General features: G+C 44.9%; 1 protein-coding gene across 1 annotated transcript in view; it reads right to left on the reverse strand.

The window, feature by feature from the left end:
* Window positions 1–14,940, reverse strand: part of LOC134353861 (ras-related C3 botulinum toxin substrate 1-like) — a 97,363-nt gene extending 82,423 nt beyond the window's left edge. The window contains exon 1 of the mRNA XM_063062340.1: window positions 14,741–14,940. Within this exon, the coding sequence (XP_062918410.1) occupies window positions 14,741–14,775 (35 nt within the window). The 5' untranslated portion in view covers window positions 14,776–14,940. The remainder of the gene's footprint in view (window positions 1–14,740) is intronic.
* Window positions 14,941–15,344: the final 404 nt, after the last annotated feature.

Raw genomic sequence — 15,344 nt, forward strand, 5'->3', positions numbered from 1 at the left:
ATTGGAAAATAATATCAGCCAAGATAAAATGGCAGTTCAGCTTGATGGGCTGAATGGCCTAATTCTGCTCCTATAACTTTGGACTAGATCTTTCATAAGCCTAATGGAGTGATAGCATGCTATGATATTTGAAGACAATGTTGGATAATGTTGACAGAGAAGATTTACCCTTCCTGTGCTAGGGAAATGTTGTCAAGCACAGACCTATACCTGGCTTAAAGGGAAGAGCCAAGAGGGTATAGAGAGTACCAACAGCAGCATTGCCATTAGTGGCATCCTAATGCAGGGCTTTTCAACCTCTCTTTATGCCATGGACCCCTATGATTAACCGAGGGGTGCGTGGATTCTAGGCTGGAAACCACTGTCCTAATGAGTCCCTCGCAGTCTTTAAGAAGGTGATGAGCTACCTTTTGCTCCCCTTCTACTGAAGGTGCTCCCACAGTACTGCTGGAGCCAGAAATGATGAAGGACCAAACACACGTCTCCAAGTGACAATGGTGTGACACTAGAGGGAACCTGCAGGTGGTGGTGCTCCTCTGCTGCCAGTACAGTTAGAGGAAAATTCTACTTACTAGAAATTTCCAACTTGCAGAATTGCATTTAGCCAAAGATGCAATTCAATGCTCATGTTCTAATTTATCCTTGGCAATGTTGTTAAGACAAAACTGGCCAATAGTCTCTGATGAAGGGTGTGATCTGATATGACAGTTAAAGGCAGGAGGTATAAAATATCCAGCCCTCATCCTCTGGCAACAGACCTCCATCTCTACAAAGCCCAGTCATCATCGAGCTGCTTTTACAAATGCTCAGTTCCAAGAGGTCATTAATACAGCCATCCACACAATCTCTTTTGATCGGCTCCTGATAGAGGAACGCAGAGGGAGGGAGAGAAGTTGCAACAGTTCCTAACCCAAGCAGATAAGCAGACATTGTGTCAGGAAGTGTACACTTCCGTCGAGGCCGGGGCTCGAAGCTGCTTAACATCCCGTGTGGTTTAACTTCCTACTGGGTGCAAAAGGTTTTGCCTTTCAGAGAAAAAAAAAGCACCTTTCACAACCTCTAGGACATCCCAAAGTACTTTGCAGCCACTTCCTTATCGCTCTTTGGAATGCTGAGAACGTTGGTGTTGCAACGTGGCAAAATGGCACCCCATTTTGATTTGAAGGCATGAGACTGCAGCTGCTGTAATCTGTAGCAACAATCTGCTGAAGGAACTCAGCAAGTCGAGCAGCATCTGTGGGTGTGTGGGAGGGAACTGCTGACGTTTTGGGCTGAAACATTGCAGATCTCTAATGCTTTGAGTCCCCCAATGCAGGGTTAACTATAAAGGTGGACAATTCATTTCCTCCCCACAGATGCTGCTCGACGATCTGAGCTCCTCCAACAGATATGTTTTTGCTTCAACGTCGTTTGAAACTGTAGCTGGCTGGGAATATTATTTCTGAATATTGGGATCACTGACAAAGGTACATGGAAATTTTGGAATCCTTGTGTATCAGAGTAGCCAATCCTCTGAGATGGGACCTTTGGGACTACAGCACCGACATGCCAATGCCCAGTGTCACCAATTTCTACAGATGTACCCTGGAGAGCATTTTAACTGGCTGAATCACCAGCTCATATGGAGGGGCCAGTGCACTGGATGGGAATAAGCTGCAGAAAGTTGTAACTGCTGTCAGCTCCATCGTGGGCACTGGTCTCCCCAGCAGCTGGGACATCTTCAAGGAGTGCTGGCTCAAAAAGGCGGCATCCATCATCAAGGATACTGTCACCCAGGACATGCCCTCTTCTCATTGCTACCATCAGGGATGAGGTACAGGAACAGATTCTGATTCTGATATGCACTCAGGTGTTCAGCTCAGGCTTCGAAGCTGTGCTTTACTGTGCATTACTGTGCATTATTCAATGAGGCCTCCTTCAGTCAGGTTGACCATGGATATTGCGTCCTGACTGTCTAGATATGCAAGTCTGGGCAGTACGATATGGAGAAACAGCTGTTGCCCATGTAGCAAGGTCTCACTTTCCACACATCTATCGACCCAAAGGAACATCAGAGACCCATACAGTTTGGTACCAGCAGCACCGCAGGAGTTGCCAGTCAACATTGAACTCAATGTAGGACTGCCTTAGGGATTCCAGCTCCGGACTTTTCCCTCAGGGTTTACTCCCAAAGCCTTCCCCATGACTGGGTGAAGCTGCAAGGTAATGAAGGATTGAGATCAGAGTTTTCCTTCTCCATTATTATTATTAGAGTCAAAGAAATAGGTGATTTGACCCTGCTCACCCACGCTAAACAAGATGCCCAACTGAACTAAAGATTAAACACAAGAAGTTCTGCAGATGCTGGAAACCCAGAGCAACACACACAAAATACTGGAGAAACTTAGCATCGATGGAAATAAATAAACAGTCGCCAAGACCCTTCATCAGGACCAGAAAGGAAGAGGGAAGAAGCCAAAATAATAAGGTGGGATGAGGAGAAAGGTGGGAATGGTAAAGGGCTAGAGATGAAGACATCTGATAGGAGAGGAGAATGGACCATAGGAGAAAGGGGGGGGGGGGAAGCAGGGAATTCAGGGGGAGGTGATAGGCAGGAGGGAAGAGGCAAGAGGCCAGAGTGGGGAATAGAAGTGGAGGAAATCAATACTAAAGGTTAGATTTATTTATCAGAGATCTATGGCCCATGTTCAGAGTCGACAGGATCTGAAGAAAAGGTGGAGCCCAGTTCCCAGCCATACTGTTACCAACTTCAAAGCACCAGTAATGCCCACTTGCTAATCTGTTCTGACAGCAGAGATTGCCTGAGTTGGCCTTTTGTCCCCAGTAATCATCCCCAATTGGGTACCAGTCCTCAGGGAAAATCTCCAAGGATCAGCTCAGTTTTCCTTGTGCGGTTTTTAGTTCTCAAATAACCAGGCATGGCAAACAGGCCCCTCTACTCAGTGAGACTCTCCCTGGCAAGTGAGTTTGCCTTACAGAACCTCAGAGTCAAGAACAATAGAGCATAGATACAGATGCCTGGGGAGGCCAAGCTATTGGGTATATTTAAAGTGCAGATTGATATGTTCTTGATTAATAAGTATGTCAAAGGTTAATGAGAGATGGTGGAAGAATGGGGTTGAGAGGAAAAGTACACTTAGGTACACCTGTATAACTGCTTGGTAATATAAATATCAGCAAATCACTTGGCAGCAACTCCATGCATAAAAGCCTGCAGGCATGATCAAGAGGTTCAAATGTTGTTCAGACCAAACATCAGAATGGGGAAGAAATGTGATCTAACTAACTTTGACCATGGATTGATTGTTGGTGCCAGACAGGATGGTTTGAGTATCTCAGAAACTGCTGATCTCCTGGGATTTTCAAGCACAATACTCTCCAGTGTTTACCGAAAACGGTGCAAGAGAAAAACATCCAGTGAGCAGCAGCTCTGTGGACAAAAACACCTTGATAATGAGAAAGGTCAGAGGAGAATAGCCAGACTGGTTCAAGCTGACAGGAAGGCAACAGTAACTCACATAACTAGGAGTCACAACAGTGGTGTGCAGAAGAGAATCTCTGAATGCATAACATGCTGGATGCTGAAGTGGATGGGCTACAGCAGCGGAAGACCTCGCCAAGTTCCACATCCGTACCTAACAAAGTGGCCACTGAAAGTACATCATCCATGGCCGAACTCAGGGCTTCCCAACCTCAGGTTAATGGTAGGGGTCTGTGGTGTTAAAAAGGGTGGGAACCCTGGCAATTCTACTCCCATGTCTTATGGTTTTATAGTCTTATGAGACCAGACCCATCAAACACCTCTTTACAGCAGAGATCCCCAACCTTTTTTATGCTATAGACCCCTACCATTAAATAAGGGTTCTGTGGACCCCAGGTTGGGCTTCGTGATACTCCCATCACTGATCTAGATTCCTCCTCCCACCCACACATCAGGGAAGCATACAGAGACCTACTAAACTGCCAACCTGCCCATCTCAGGGAAAGCCAGAGCACTTGCAGTCATCCCTGGCACCCACAAGGAGAAACATCATAGAAACCAGCCTCCGCGCCTTCCTCACCGCCTCAGTAAAGCAGACAACACAAAAGACCCCACCCACCCCAGGCATACTCTCTTCACGCTCCCCCCCCAAATCAGACAGTACTTCTAGTCTCAATGACACTGTTATACAATTACTGAATGGCTCCTGCTTGAGTGATAAGATAAACTCCTGACCTCATTATGGCCTTCCATTGCACACTTTCTTCTGCACTCTGTTATGGCTTTCCATTATGTTACTTTAATGCATTAATGTGATGAAACAATATGAACGGATGGCATGCTAAAAGCAGCAGTTCCTCAGTCCCTTTGCATTTGGGAAGGAAGAAATAACCTCTGCATTAGTACACACCTATATTTAGATGTGAACAGACTTCATTGTGCCTGCTTAGCAAGGTTACTTTGATCTTTAAATAAAATGCCTCAACTTGTGGAACATTGCACAGTGAAATCTGGATCCATTACTCAAGATATTTGGCACAATTGAACAGTTTTGAATTTGCACAAAATGCTGAAGGATCTCAGCAGATCTATGGAGGGGAAGGAGTACCAGCAGATGTCAAAGATTGCAGAGGGGCAGCAGTGAGACAGGGTTGCACTGGACTCCCAGAGAGAGGATTTAAACTCCTTCAGGTTAGGCTTACCGGAATAGACTTCACAGTGAAGCAGCAAATCATAAATGCAAGAGATTTTGCAGATGTCAGAAATCTTAAGCAATGCACACACAAAACTGGAGAAACTCAGCAAGTCAGGCAGCGTCTATGGAGAACAAACAGATGCCATTTCTGCCTGAGACCCTCCCTCCATAGATCAGCCTGACCTGCTGAGTTCTTCCAGCATTTTGTACGTGCTTTCCAAGCAACTTCACAGTCCAACTCCTCCCCAGGATGATTGGATCAGTATTCTTCATTTTTAATCAATTTTATATGAAATGTTTTAATTTTTAAATTTCTATGAATATTAAGAGATACTTTTAAAATGTCTTAGAGATACTTAAAAATTGTGACAGCCTTGCAGTCTTTGACACAAGACAAAGTTGGAGGAAAAACATTGTCTCTTGTCATTGACACTTCACGGTCAACATCCTGGGTGCAGGAAGTCAACTTACTGGCCCCTTCACAATAGGAAGGATGAGGGGTTTGAATACAAAAATTGGGAGTTATGTTGTGGAGCATTGAAAAGATGATTTCAGAGTATTACAAAATGTATTGGTCTTAATTACAGAAAGCTATCAACCTTCAAAAGGCAATGCATCAAAAAGGCAGCATCAATCAGCAAGGACCCCCACCACCCAGGACATGCCCTCTTCTTGTTGCTACCATCAGGGAGGAGGTACAGGAGCCTGAAAACACACACTCAACATTTTAGGAACAGCTTCGTCCCCTCCGTCATCAGATTTCCGAATGGACATTTAACCTCAATTTTTTTTGCTCTTTTTGCACTTTGTTCATTTAATTACATATAATCATAATTTACAGTTTTGTAAATTACATATTGGACTGTACTGCTGCTGCAAAACAATAAATGTCACAACACATGCCGGTGATATTAAACTAGATTCTGATACTGTACTAGAAACAGTGGGATGAGTATGATCAGCAAAGGTTATAGATAGTAGACAAGAGAATACGGGTTGAGAGGGATAATAAATCAGCCATGATGAACTGGTCTAGACTTGATGGGGCAAATGTTCTAATTCTGCTCGGGTTCACTGAACTGATACCTAGAATGGATAAACTGTCTTTATGAGGAAAGGTTGAACAGTCTAGGGCAGGGTTTCCTAATCCTGTTAATGGTAGGGGTCCATAGGAAAAGGTTGGGAACCCTGGTCTAGTATTGGAACAAACAAAACCCTGAAGGTTTCTGGCAGGCTGGATGTGGAGGTTACGCCCCACACCCCAGTGGAGAACAACTAAACCTCAAGCAGCCTGTTCAGTTGGCCATTCCTGGTCACAAGGGAGGGTTCTCACTGTGGTCAGGCTTGTCAACTCCCTCCCCACCTTTCCACAATCTCTCATCAGCAGCCTCAGGCATCCAGTGATGTCCAGCTCTCCCTTTCCCCACCCCTCCTGACCCACAGTCTCAGCCTCAATGTCAGAAGGATTAAAGTCTTTGACAACAAGCTTACTTTCAACAGCTCTTTCAGCAGTGAAATCTAGGCCCAGAGTAACCTGACAGCATCAGGGCCCGGGTCCTAGTGCAAGGTTTGGACAATTTAAACGCCAGCCCAGATAGTCTGGGAGCTTCTCTCTCCAAGACACTAAGGATGTGAGGCTGCCCCCGGATGCTGTGCTTCGTGTCTGTGAACTTTGTGGCAAATTGCCCCGCCGCTAATATGATGTACAGAATTCCCAGGCTTTGGGCCTACTCCAGGCTGCTCCATGGTTTTGGATCCAACGATTCAAGTTGGTTCGGAATGCTATTGCCATCACTTGCTTCTATTGTTTGTGTGATTTGTTTTGTTTTTTTCTCTTTCTCTGAGGACACTGGGGGTGGGGGAGGGTTGGTCTTTTCTGCAGCAATTCTTTGGTTTCTTAGATTTACTCTGAATGCCCGCGAGAAATTGAATCTCAGGGTTACATATAGTGACATATATGTACTTTGACACCTAAATTTCCTTTGAATTTTGCGTACAGCTGCTGCAAAACAACAAATTTTATATCAGTGATAATAAATCTCATTCTGCTCCATAGATTGAGATTTGACCCAAACACTGACTGTCCATTCCCCTCTCCCTACCCCCACAGATGCAGCCTGACTCACTGAGTTCCATCTGCTTCTCATGTGTGGCCCCAGATTCCAGCAACTGCAGTTTTGTGTCCCTGAGCTACCACGTGAATGCGTGCCTTTCTCTCACTGCCGATGAGATCACTGCAGGGACCCTAAATTCCGCAAGGATGACTTGGTATCACAGGTGACAGGATGACTACCAAGAAATCTCAGAAAGGCTCCTGATTTGCCTACTGCTAAACTGCACAGCAGAGAGACAGTATGCGGTTATGAGATCCTGCGGCAATTGACAAATGCAGATGACATCCCTTGAGGGTAGAATTCAGCTCCTGAGTCTCGGTGTCTGGCACAGTAACACTGCAGTGAGTGTAACACTACTACAGTGCTGGGTTCAACTCTGCCGCCGTCTGTAAACGTTTGCACAGACCACACAGGTTTCCACCGGGCACTCCAGTTTTGCCCTACGTTGAAGAGACGTACGGGTTACCTGGGTGTAAATGGGTGGCGGAGAAGCTATCTATTGCATCAGTGTTGAGCACCTTCACTCTGATTTGCCACATGGCTTTGTGCGGCAGCTAGCGTTCGCACGCGTTGGGTGGCGGTGAAAATAAACCAATAAACCTGTTCATCTTTCTGGCGGCAGAGAGAGAGGGAGGCAGTGAGTAGGGAGCGCATAGTTGATTGCTCGTCCTTGTTTGAATTGGATCCAATTACTTTTACATGAATTACGGAAGGGTTGAATGATTTTATTATTGGTCTGCAAGAAAGGATTAAATGTACTTTTTAAATTTGGAATTCAGCAAGTTGGAAGCACGCCTCTCAGAGACTTTTAGTTTGCTTTTGAGTCATCACTGCACACGGAGGGATTGTTACTGTGTTGATTCTCTAATCAGAATACCTACAGATGCTGAAATCCGGAGCAAAAAAGAAATCTGGAGGAAATCAGGAGGTCTCGACCAGAAACAGTTTCTCTAGCTGTTTGCTTCCTGCTTAGGAACAGATTATTGCCTGCAACCCTCACTTCCACAAATTTCTTTCTGAGCACTGGCCAGGATTTAGTGTAGCTCTGTCCACGCAGACCATTCCTCTCGAAGGCATCAAAACAGATACCAGTGTGGCAAGCCCTCAATAGCTGCAGGGCTGTGATGCAAGGACCGACAGGAAGATGGTTGCATCGCAGGTGGTGAGCAGCTGAGGAAGTTGAGCTCTGCACCCCAGCATAGAAATTAATACATGAAGCAAAGAGGAACCTCAGGCAGCCTGTTCAGTCGGCCTTTGCCCGCTACGGGGAGGGTTCTCTCTAGCGTCAGCCCTGTTACCCATCATCCTCAGCCTCCCCACAATCTTTCATCAGCACATTTCTCTTTGGTCTCAGACACGTGCTCCACTCCTGTGCACCGACGACATCCAGATCTTCCTCTCCTTACCCTGGTAGACACCCTCCTGAACCACAGTCTCAGACTCAGCGGACCAAATACCAGAAGGAGTGAAGTCTCACATCATTGCCTGACTATAGATGCCACTCACACATCTGCTGCCCCACCCACAATCACCAGACTGTCCAGGCCATAAATGTTTCATAGCTCTGAGCCTGTATTGACAGGAGTTTAGAAAAAAAAACAGGAGAGATCTCATTGGATCCTATCGAATATTGAAAGGCCTAGATAGAGTGGGCATGGTGAGGTTGTTTCCACTGGTGGGGGAGTCTTGGACTAGAGGGCACAGCCTCAGAGTACAAAGATGTTCCGTTGGAACAGAGATGAGAAGGAATTTCTCAGCCAAAGGGAGGTGAATCTGTGGAATTCATTGCCACAGACAGCTATGGAAGCCAGGTCATTGGATATATTTAAAGCAGAGGTTAATTAGTAATGGTGAAGAAGGTAGGAGGATGTGATTGAGTGGGATAACAAATCAGCCATGGTGAAATGTGGATCAGTTTTGATGGGCTGACTGACCTAATTTTTCTCTCATGTCTTATGGTCTGGCTTGCCCAGAATGACAGACAACTAAAGAGGATTTTTCAGGAGCACCTTATCCAGAGCCTACCTTTGCACAATACTGCAAACACCAAAACTCCTGTACCACATGCAACACTTATGGTCTCATTGTCCTCCCCTTATAATCGGTCCTCATATAGCCTCCCTCCACTCTCCTACACAGCCCATTCCCGACAACATGGGTCCTCTGTCGTGGTGAGATCCATCTCCCTGGAGCTATTTCAACTCCCCCATCCCTACTGCTGAACCTACTCTCACCTGACCGAGATTTGGTTTGCCCAGCTCATTGGTGTTTGTTTCAGACCACCTCCTATGCGCTGGTGTGACGCACACCAGTGTGGGTCAACCATTGGGCCCACTCTGACTGAACCCTTTTGAACGATGGATCCAGACCTCTGAAATCCTTAATCTTAAAGGCCAATGAGTGCTTGTTGGAATGTAGATAGGAATGCAATCACCCAAGCAGAGACTTGGGTCCTTCACAACAGCTCCCCTTTGAGTGATAAAGTTTCATGCACCCAATGGCCCGTGTTCCTTAGGATGGGAGATCGCTGAAGGTAAGTGTTTAGTCACGAAGGAGGATAAGATGCAACTTGATTGAGTGGACAGCCAGCACCTTTTTCCCCAGTTAGAAATGGTCAATACAAGAGGAGATATTTTAGAGGTGATTGAAGGAAAGATTAAGGTGAAAATGTCAGTGGTAGGAACAGAGTGGTGGATGTATGAAACACTACCAGGAGCGTTGGCAGAGGCAGGCACACTGGGGACTCTTAGTTGGGCACATAGATGAAAGAAAATATCTATATCAATGATCTGGATGGTAATGTGGGTCACTGGATCAGCAAATTTGCAGATGACTCCAAGAATGGAGGTGTAGTGGACAGTGAGGAAGACTATCATGGCTTGCAGAAGGATCTGCATCAGCTGGAAAAATGGGCTGAAAAATGGCAGATGGAATTTAACTCAGGCAAGTGTGAGGTTTTGCATTTTGGTCAGACCAACCAGGGTAGGTCTTACACAGTGAATGGTAGGGCACTGAGGAGCACGTCACAGATAGAGAAGATCATAAAGAAAGCTTCTGGCACATTGGCCTTCGTAAATCAATATACTGAGTACAGAAGATGGGAAGCTTAAGGAGAACATGAGGGGAATCTTCTTTACTCAGAGAGCTGTGAGAGTGTGAAATAAGCTGCCAGTACAAGTGGTCCATGTGAGCTCAATTTCAATGTTTTAGAAAAGTGTGGATAGTTACATAGATAGTAGGGATATGGAGGGCTTTGGACCTGGTGCAGATCATTGGGAGCAGGCAGTTTAAATGGTTTTCAACATGGACTAGATGAGCTGAAGGGTATACAATGATGTGGGCCAAAGGACCTGCACTGTACTCTTCTATGTCCGAAGGTCTTGGATTTGGTTTAGTAAATGGAGATAGACAGCCCGTGACAGGAGATGCCCCAGGTGGTATTCCCCATCTCTGCTCAAGGTCAGTAGAAATACTGAGACCAATAGAATCTTCAGGAGAGGCAGTCAGTAGGAAATGGCCCACTGGTCCCTGTCTCACCACTCTCGCCCCTCCACTTTAAACTGGCTTTATACTTGATGACATGCCAAGGTCTGGCATATCATCTAAAACTTTGACAAACTTCTATGGATGAGTGGTGGAGAGTATACTGACTGGTTGCATCACGGCCTGGTATGGAAACCAATGCCCTTGAACTGAAAGGCTTACAAAATGTAGAGGATACGGCCCAGTCCATCACAGGTGTACCATTGAGCACAACTACATGGAGCACTGTCACAAGACAGCAGCATCCAAGGACCCCCACCATCCAGGCCATGCACTCTTTTCATTGCTGCCATGAGGAAGGATGTACAGGAGCCTTGGGTCCCACTCCCACACCACCAGTTCAGGTACAGTTATTACCCCTCAACCATCAGGCTCTGAAACCAGAGGGTATAACTTCACTCAGCTTCACTTGCCCCTTCACTGAACTGTTCCTACAACCTATGGACTCATTTTCAAGGACTTAGATTCTCAATATTTATTGCTTAATTATTTATTTTTATTTTTCCTTGTACTTGCACTTTGTAGACTTTTGTGCATTAGTTGTTTGTCCTTGTTATGTGCTGACTTTCATTGATTCTATTGTGTTTCATTGTACTTACTGTGAATGCCTGCAAGAAAATGACTCTCAGGGTTGTATGTGGTGACATGTGTACTTTGGTAATAAAACTTTGAATTTCACTTGACTACCTTCCCTATGAGTTCCTCCACAGATTTGCTCATATGAACAGCACAGAACAGTCCATTCAGCCCACAATATCTGTACTGAAAGCAATGCCAAATTAAACCAAGTTTCTTCTGCCTGCACGTGATCCAAATCTGTCAGTATTGACATTCCTGAAAGCCTCTTGAATCCCTTCATCGTAACTAGTTCCACCACCACCGCCTTGGTAGCCAGTTTCCAGCACCTGTCAGTCTTTGTGTAAAAAAAAATCTGCAAATCTCCTTTAAAATTCCCTCACCCCTACCTTCTTGTCACCTTCCTCACTGTAAAAGGAAAAGAGTCTTTCAATTTATTAACCTTTTTATTTTGTTTTAGAAACATCACTCAAACCAGTGCCAAAACAGTGTTTGAACAACACTGGGATCAGCCTGTCATAGAGCACTATTACACAGAAACAGGCCCTTCAGCCCATCTGCTTTGTCAAACTGTTAATCTGCCTAGTCCCACCTGGACCATAGCCCTCCATACCCTACCCATCCATTTACTTCTCCAAACTTCTCCTAACTGAGACTTACATCGATTGGCACCAAGTGAAAAAGTTCCCCTAAATATTTCATCATTCATCCTTAAACCGTGATCTCTAGTTCTAGTCATACCCAACCTCAGTGCAAAAAGCCTGCTTACCCTATCCATACACGTATAATTTTGTATACCTCAATGAAATCTCCCCTCAATCTTTTATTTATTCATTTAGATACAGCACAGAACAGGCCCTTCTAGCTCAACGAACTGCACAGCCAGCAACCCACCCATTTATCCCTCAGCTAGTCACACTCCAGGGAACAAAGTCCTAACCTGTGAGACCTTCCCCTGTTACTCAGGTCCTCAAGTCCCAGCAACACCCTTACAGATTTTCCCTGTATTATTGGTATCTTTCCTGCAGGCAGGTGGCAGGCACTGAGGAGTGGGAGAGTTGGCAAACTGATACACTGTAGTGCAACAGCAAGGCGGTTAACTTGCTGGATTAGTAGCCAGAGTTCAAGACCATGATCCAGAGATAAGAGACAAGAGCTCAAATCCCACCATGGCAGCTAGGGAATTAAATAAGTAGTCATGCTAGTGTGATGGTTAGCTTGATGCTATTACAGCTCAGGGAATTTTGGAGTTCAATTCCGGCTCTGCTCTGTAAGGAGCCTGGACGTCCTCCCCGTGGAATGTGTGGATGTACCCCAGGTGCTCCGGTTTCCTCCAAAGATATACCAGTAGGTTAACTGATCATTTTAAATAATTTAGGGTTAGCCGCTTTGTCTGTGGTGGTATGACTCAAAGGGCCGGAAGGGCCTTCTCCACACTCTATCTCTAAATAAACTTCCAGATGCAGTGAAACATTGGTCAGAACCATCAGCAGAACCGGTCCCGTTACACCGAGTAACTAACTTAGCCTCCGGTCAATCAATTCATCAACATTGCCTGATACATTGTCCTAATGGAGGGCAGGCTCAGACAGGAAGCTGGCAGGTTACAAAAGAATTTGCACCCAGCAAATTTGTACTCGTTGAAAGCAAGAACTTGCATTTTTCTTTGGTAACACACATAAGATCCTGGAAGAACTCAGCAAGTCGGGCAGCATCAATGGAAAGGAATGAACAGTCAATGTTTTAGGCCGAGATCCTTCCAGATGAGCCCTACTACGTCTACTATTTATTTCCCTCCATAGACATTGCCTAACCTGTTGAGTTCCTGCAGCATTGTGTGTGTGTTATTCTGGATTTCTTGCATCTGCAGAATCGCGCTTTTATGATTGACGTTTTTCTTTTGTACCCCCCACCCCTTTCCACCCACAAATTGCAGTCATCCTGGAGAAAGGACAGTACCATATTAGTGCTCAGCAAAATCCCATTAACCACAGCAAGATAAATGGTAATTTGTTGGGAAGGATTAAATACTATACAGACAACAGGGAAATATTAAACACAAGGTATCTGCAGCGCTGGAAATCCTGTGCAACACATGCAGCCTGCTGCAGGAACTCAGGCCAGGCAGCATCTGTGGAGGGAATAAACAGTGGGCGGTTCAGGAGGAGTCCTGGTGACAGGTCTCAGTCCAAAGTCAACAGGGAAATATCCCTCTGAATTACACTATAGAGATTGGAGAGGTGTGTGTGTGTGGGGGGGGGGAGCGTGAACTGGGGAGTTCTGAATGGTCCACTAACACTCTCAGTGGTCCTATTTGACTTTTACACTTTATTTTCTAAAGTAATTCTAATGTCTCACGCTGTAACAGATTTTCATTTGTCAGTGATCATAACCCTTCCAGTACGATGTTATCATTTAAAAAAAACATCTACACAAAGTAACCCCCTTCTGAACAAAATCACAAAACCATACAGCCTGACTAGCTCGCAGATATGTTACAACTTTCTGAAATTTCAACCAGTCCACCTGCTTGAGTTTAAGGTCCGTTAGATTGGAATACTGTGGAACGGCAGATCATCGTTAATTAGAACCTCCAAGCAAAAACTGCCCGAGCGTTAAAAATAATACTTTCTGGAAATCAAGCCAGTGGTAGTAGGTATTGAAATTCTAAGATACGTCATCACCGTTACATCCGTAGCCTGTTATCACTGGCTTCTAGAAGCAGATATATCAAACTGTATGTAGAAATTCTGAAGATTTTTTGAGCTGTCATTTCGAATTAAATTAACCCTAATCCGATTACAGAGTCAGAGACCATACAACAAGGAACAGGCCCTTCGGTCCAACTCGTCCACGTTGTCTGCTTTAGCTAGTCCCATTTGCAAATATCACTCGAACCCTGTAACCTGTCTAAATGTCTACTAAGCACTGTACTTGCACCCAGCTCGACCACTTCCTTTCACAGCTCGCTCCTTCAAGCCTCCCCATCATCGAGCACTTCAAAGGCAGTGTCTCAGAAAGGCGGCATTCGTCATTAAAAACCCTTACCACCCAGGACATGCTCTCTTCTCATTACTACCATCAGAAAGGAGGTACAGAAGCCTGAAGACCCACACTCGATGTTTTAGCAACTGTTTCTTCCCCTCTGCCATCAGATTTCTGAACAGTTCATGAACTAATTTCGAAACAACACGTTTTAGGACCCGGGTCTGACATACTGTACTCACCACCATCTGTGTGGAGAATGTCGCCCTCAGGTCTGCTTAAAAACTTTCCGCTCTCACCTTACACCTATGCCCTGTGGTTTTAGACTCCCCTGGCCTAGGAAAAAGACCACGACCATTCACCTTTTCTGTGCTCCTCGTGGTTTGACACACCTCGCTGATGTAAAAAGTCCCAGTGTAGTCTCTCCTTCTAACGCAAGCCCTCACGCTTATTTCACAAGAGAACTTTCGAACTGTCTTATGACAAACACTACCAGGGTATTTTTTAATCTTCAGTCTACAATATTAACCTTCATTAAAAACAGATGGAGCATTAAAGGCAGATGTGGGAAGTTACACAGTGAGAGCAGCAGACACAATGTAAGATCAGTAAAGTTTCAGATTGCTAATATTCTATTTTTTAAAGGCAACTTGCATCGAATAACCTTCATGCACAATGCTGAGAAAACGAAAACATCCTCCCAGCATACAGCATGAGAGAAAACAAAATCTATCATGACAAAAATTAATACAAGAATTAATACAACATTTCCACAACTTCTCAATTTAGGGGAAGGGAGCGTAAAAAAGAACTTGTAAAAAGTTTAAATAGTTGAAGTTTACTTACCCATCCCCCACTACCACACATTTGATTGCCTGCATCTTCCAGATAAGGTTTCAAAGTTTCCAAAAAAAAGTTAATTTGGTGAAAAATAGAAGGTCAGGAGCGTTGAGAAGGGAGAAATAAAATAACTGCAAATTAAACAAATCCCAGACAAGTTCCCCTGACCAAACCCGAACACCAGCCACCACCCAAAGCCTGCGCTGCAGATTTAACTAACTTGAGTTACTGCCTCCACCTTCTCATCCCGTTCATTGGTCGTTTAGCAACCAACTCTAAGTTGGTTGGTTCATAGTGATGTCATTCATAACCAGCAATCTTGCCTGTCCCTTCTGTCAGTCAGCCGGTCTTGCTCCCGCCCCTTCGTTTCTTATTGGACTGTTCTGATAATAGGCAGAGGAAGGCTGCCAATTTTGGACCAGCGTTGCACCAAATTGCCTTGTATAAATATCTTTAGTTATCTAAAGCAAGCCTGTAAAAGGAACCCTCTTCCCACCTTTGTGTTTGTATATCTATCTATATTCTCGAATCTGTAGGGGTCAATATCTCAACAAAGAACAAACTAGTTGGTAGCACAAGAGACTCTGCAGATGCTGGAAATTCAGAGCAA

This window comes from Mobula hypostoma, chromosome 11, assembly GCF_963921235.1.
Source record: "Mobula hypostoma chromosome 11, sMobHyp1.1, whole genome shotgun sequence".
Taxonomy (NCBI): domain Eukaryota; kingdom Metazoa; phylum Chordata; class Chondrichthyes; order Myliobatiformes; family Myliobatidae; genus Mobula; species Mobula hypostoma.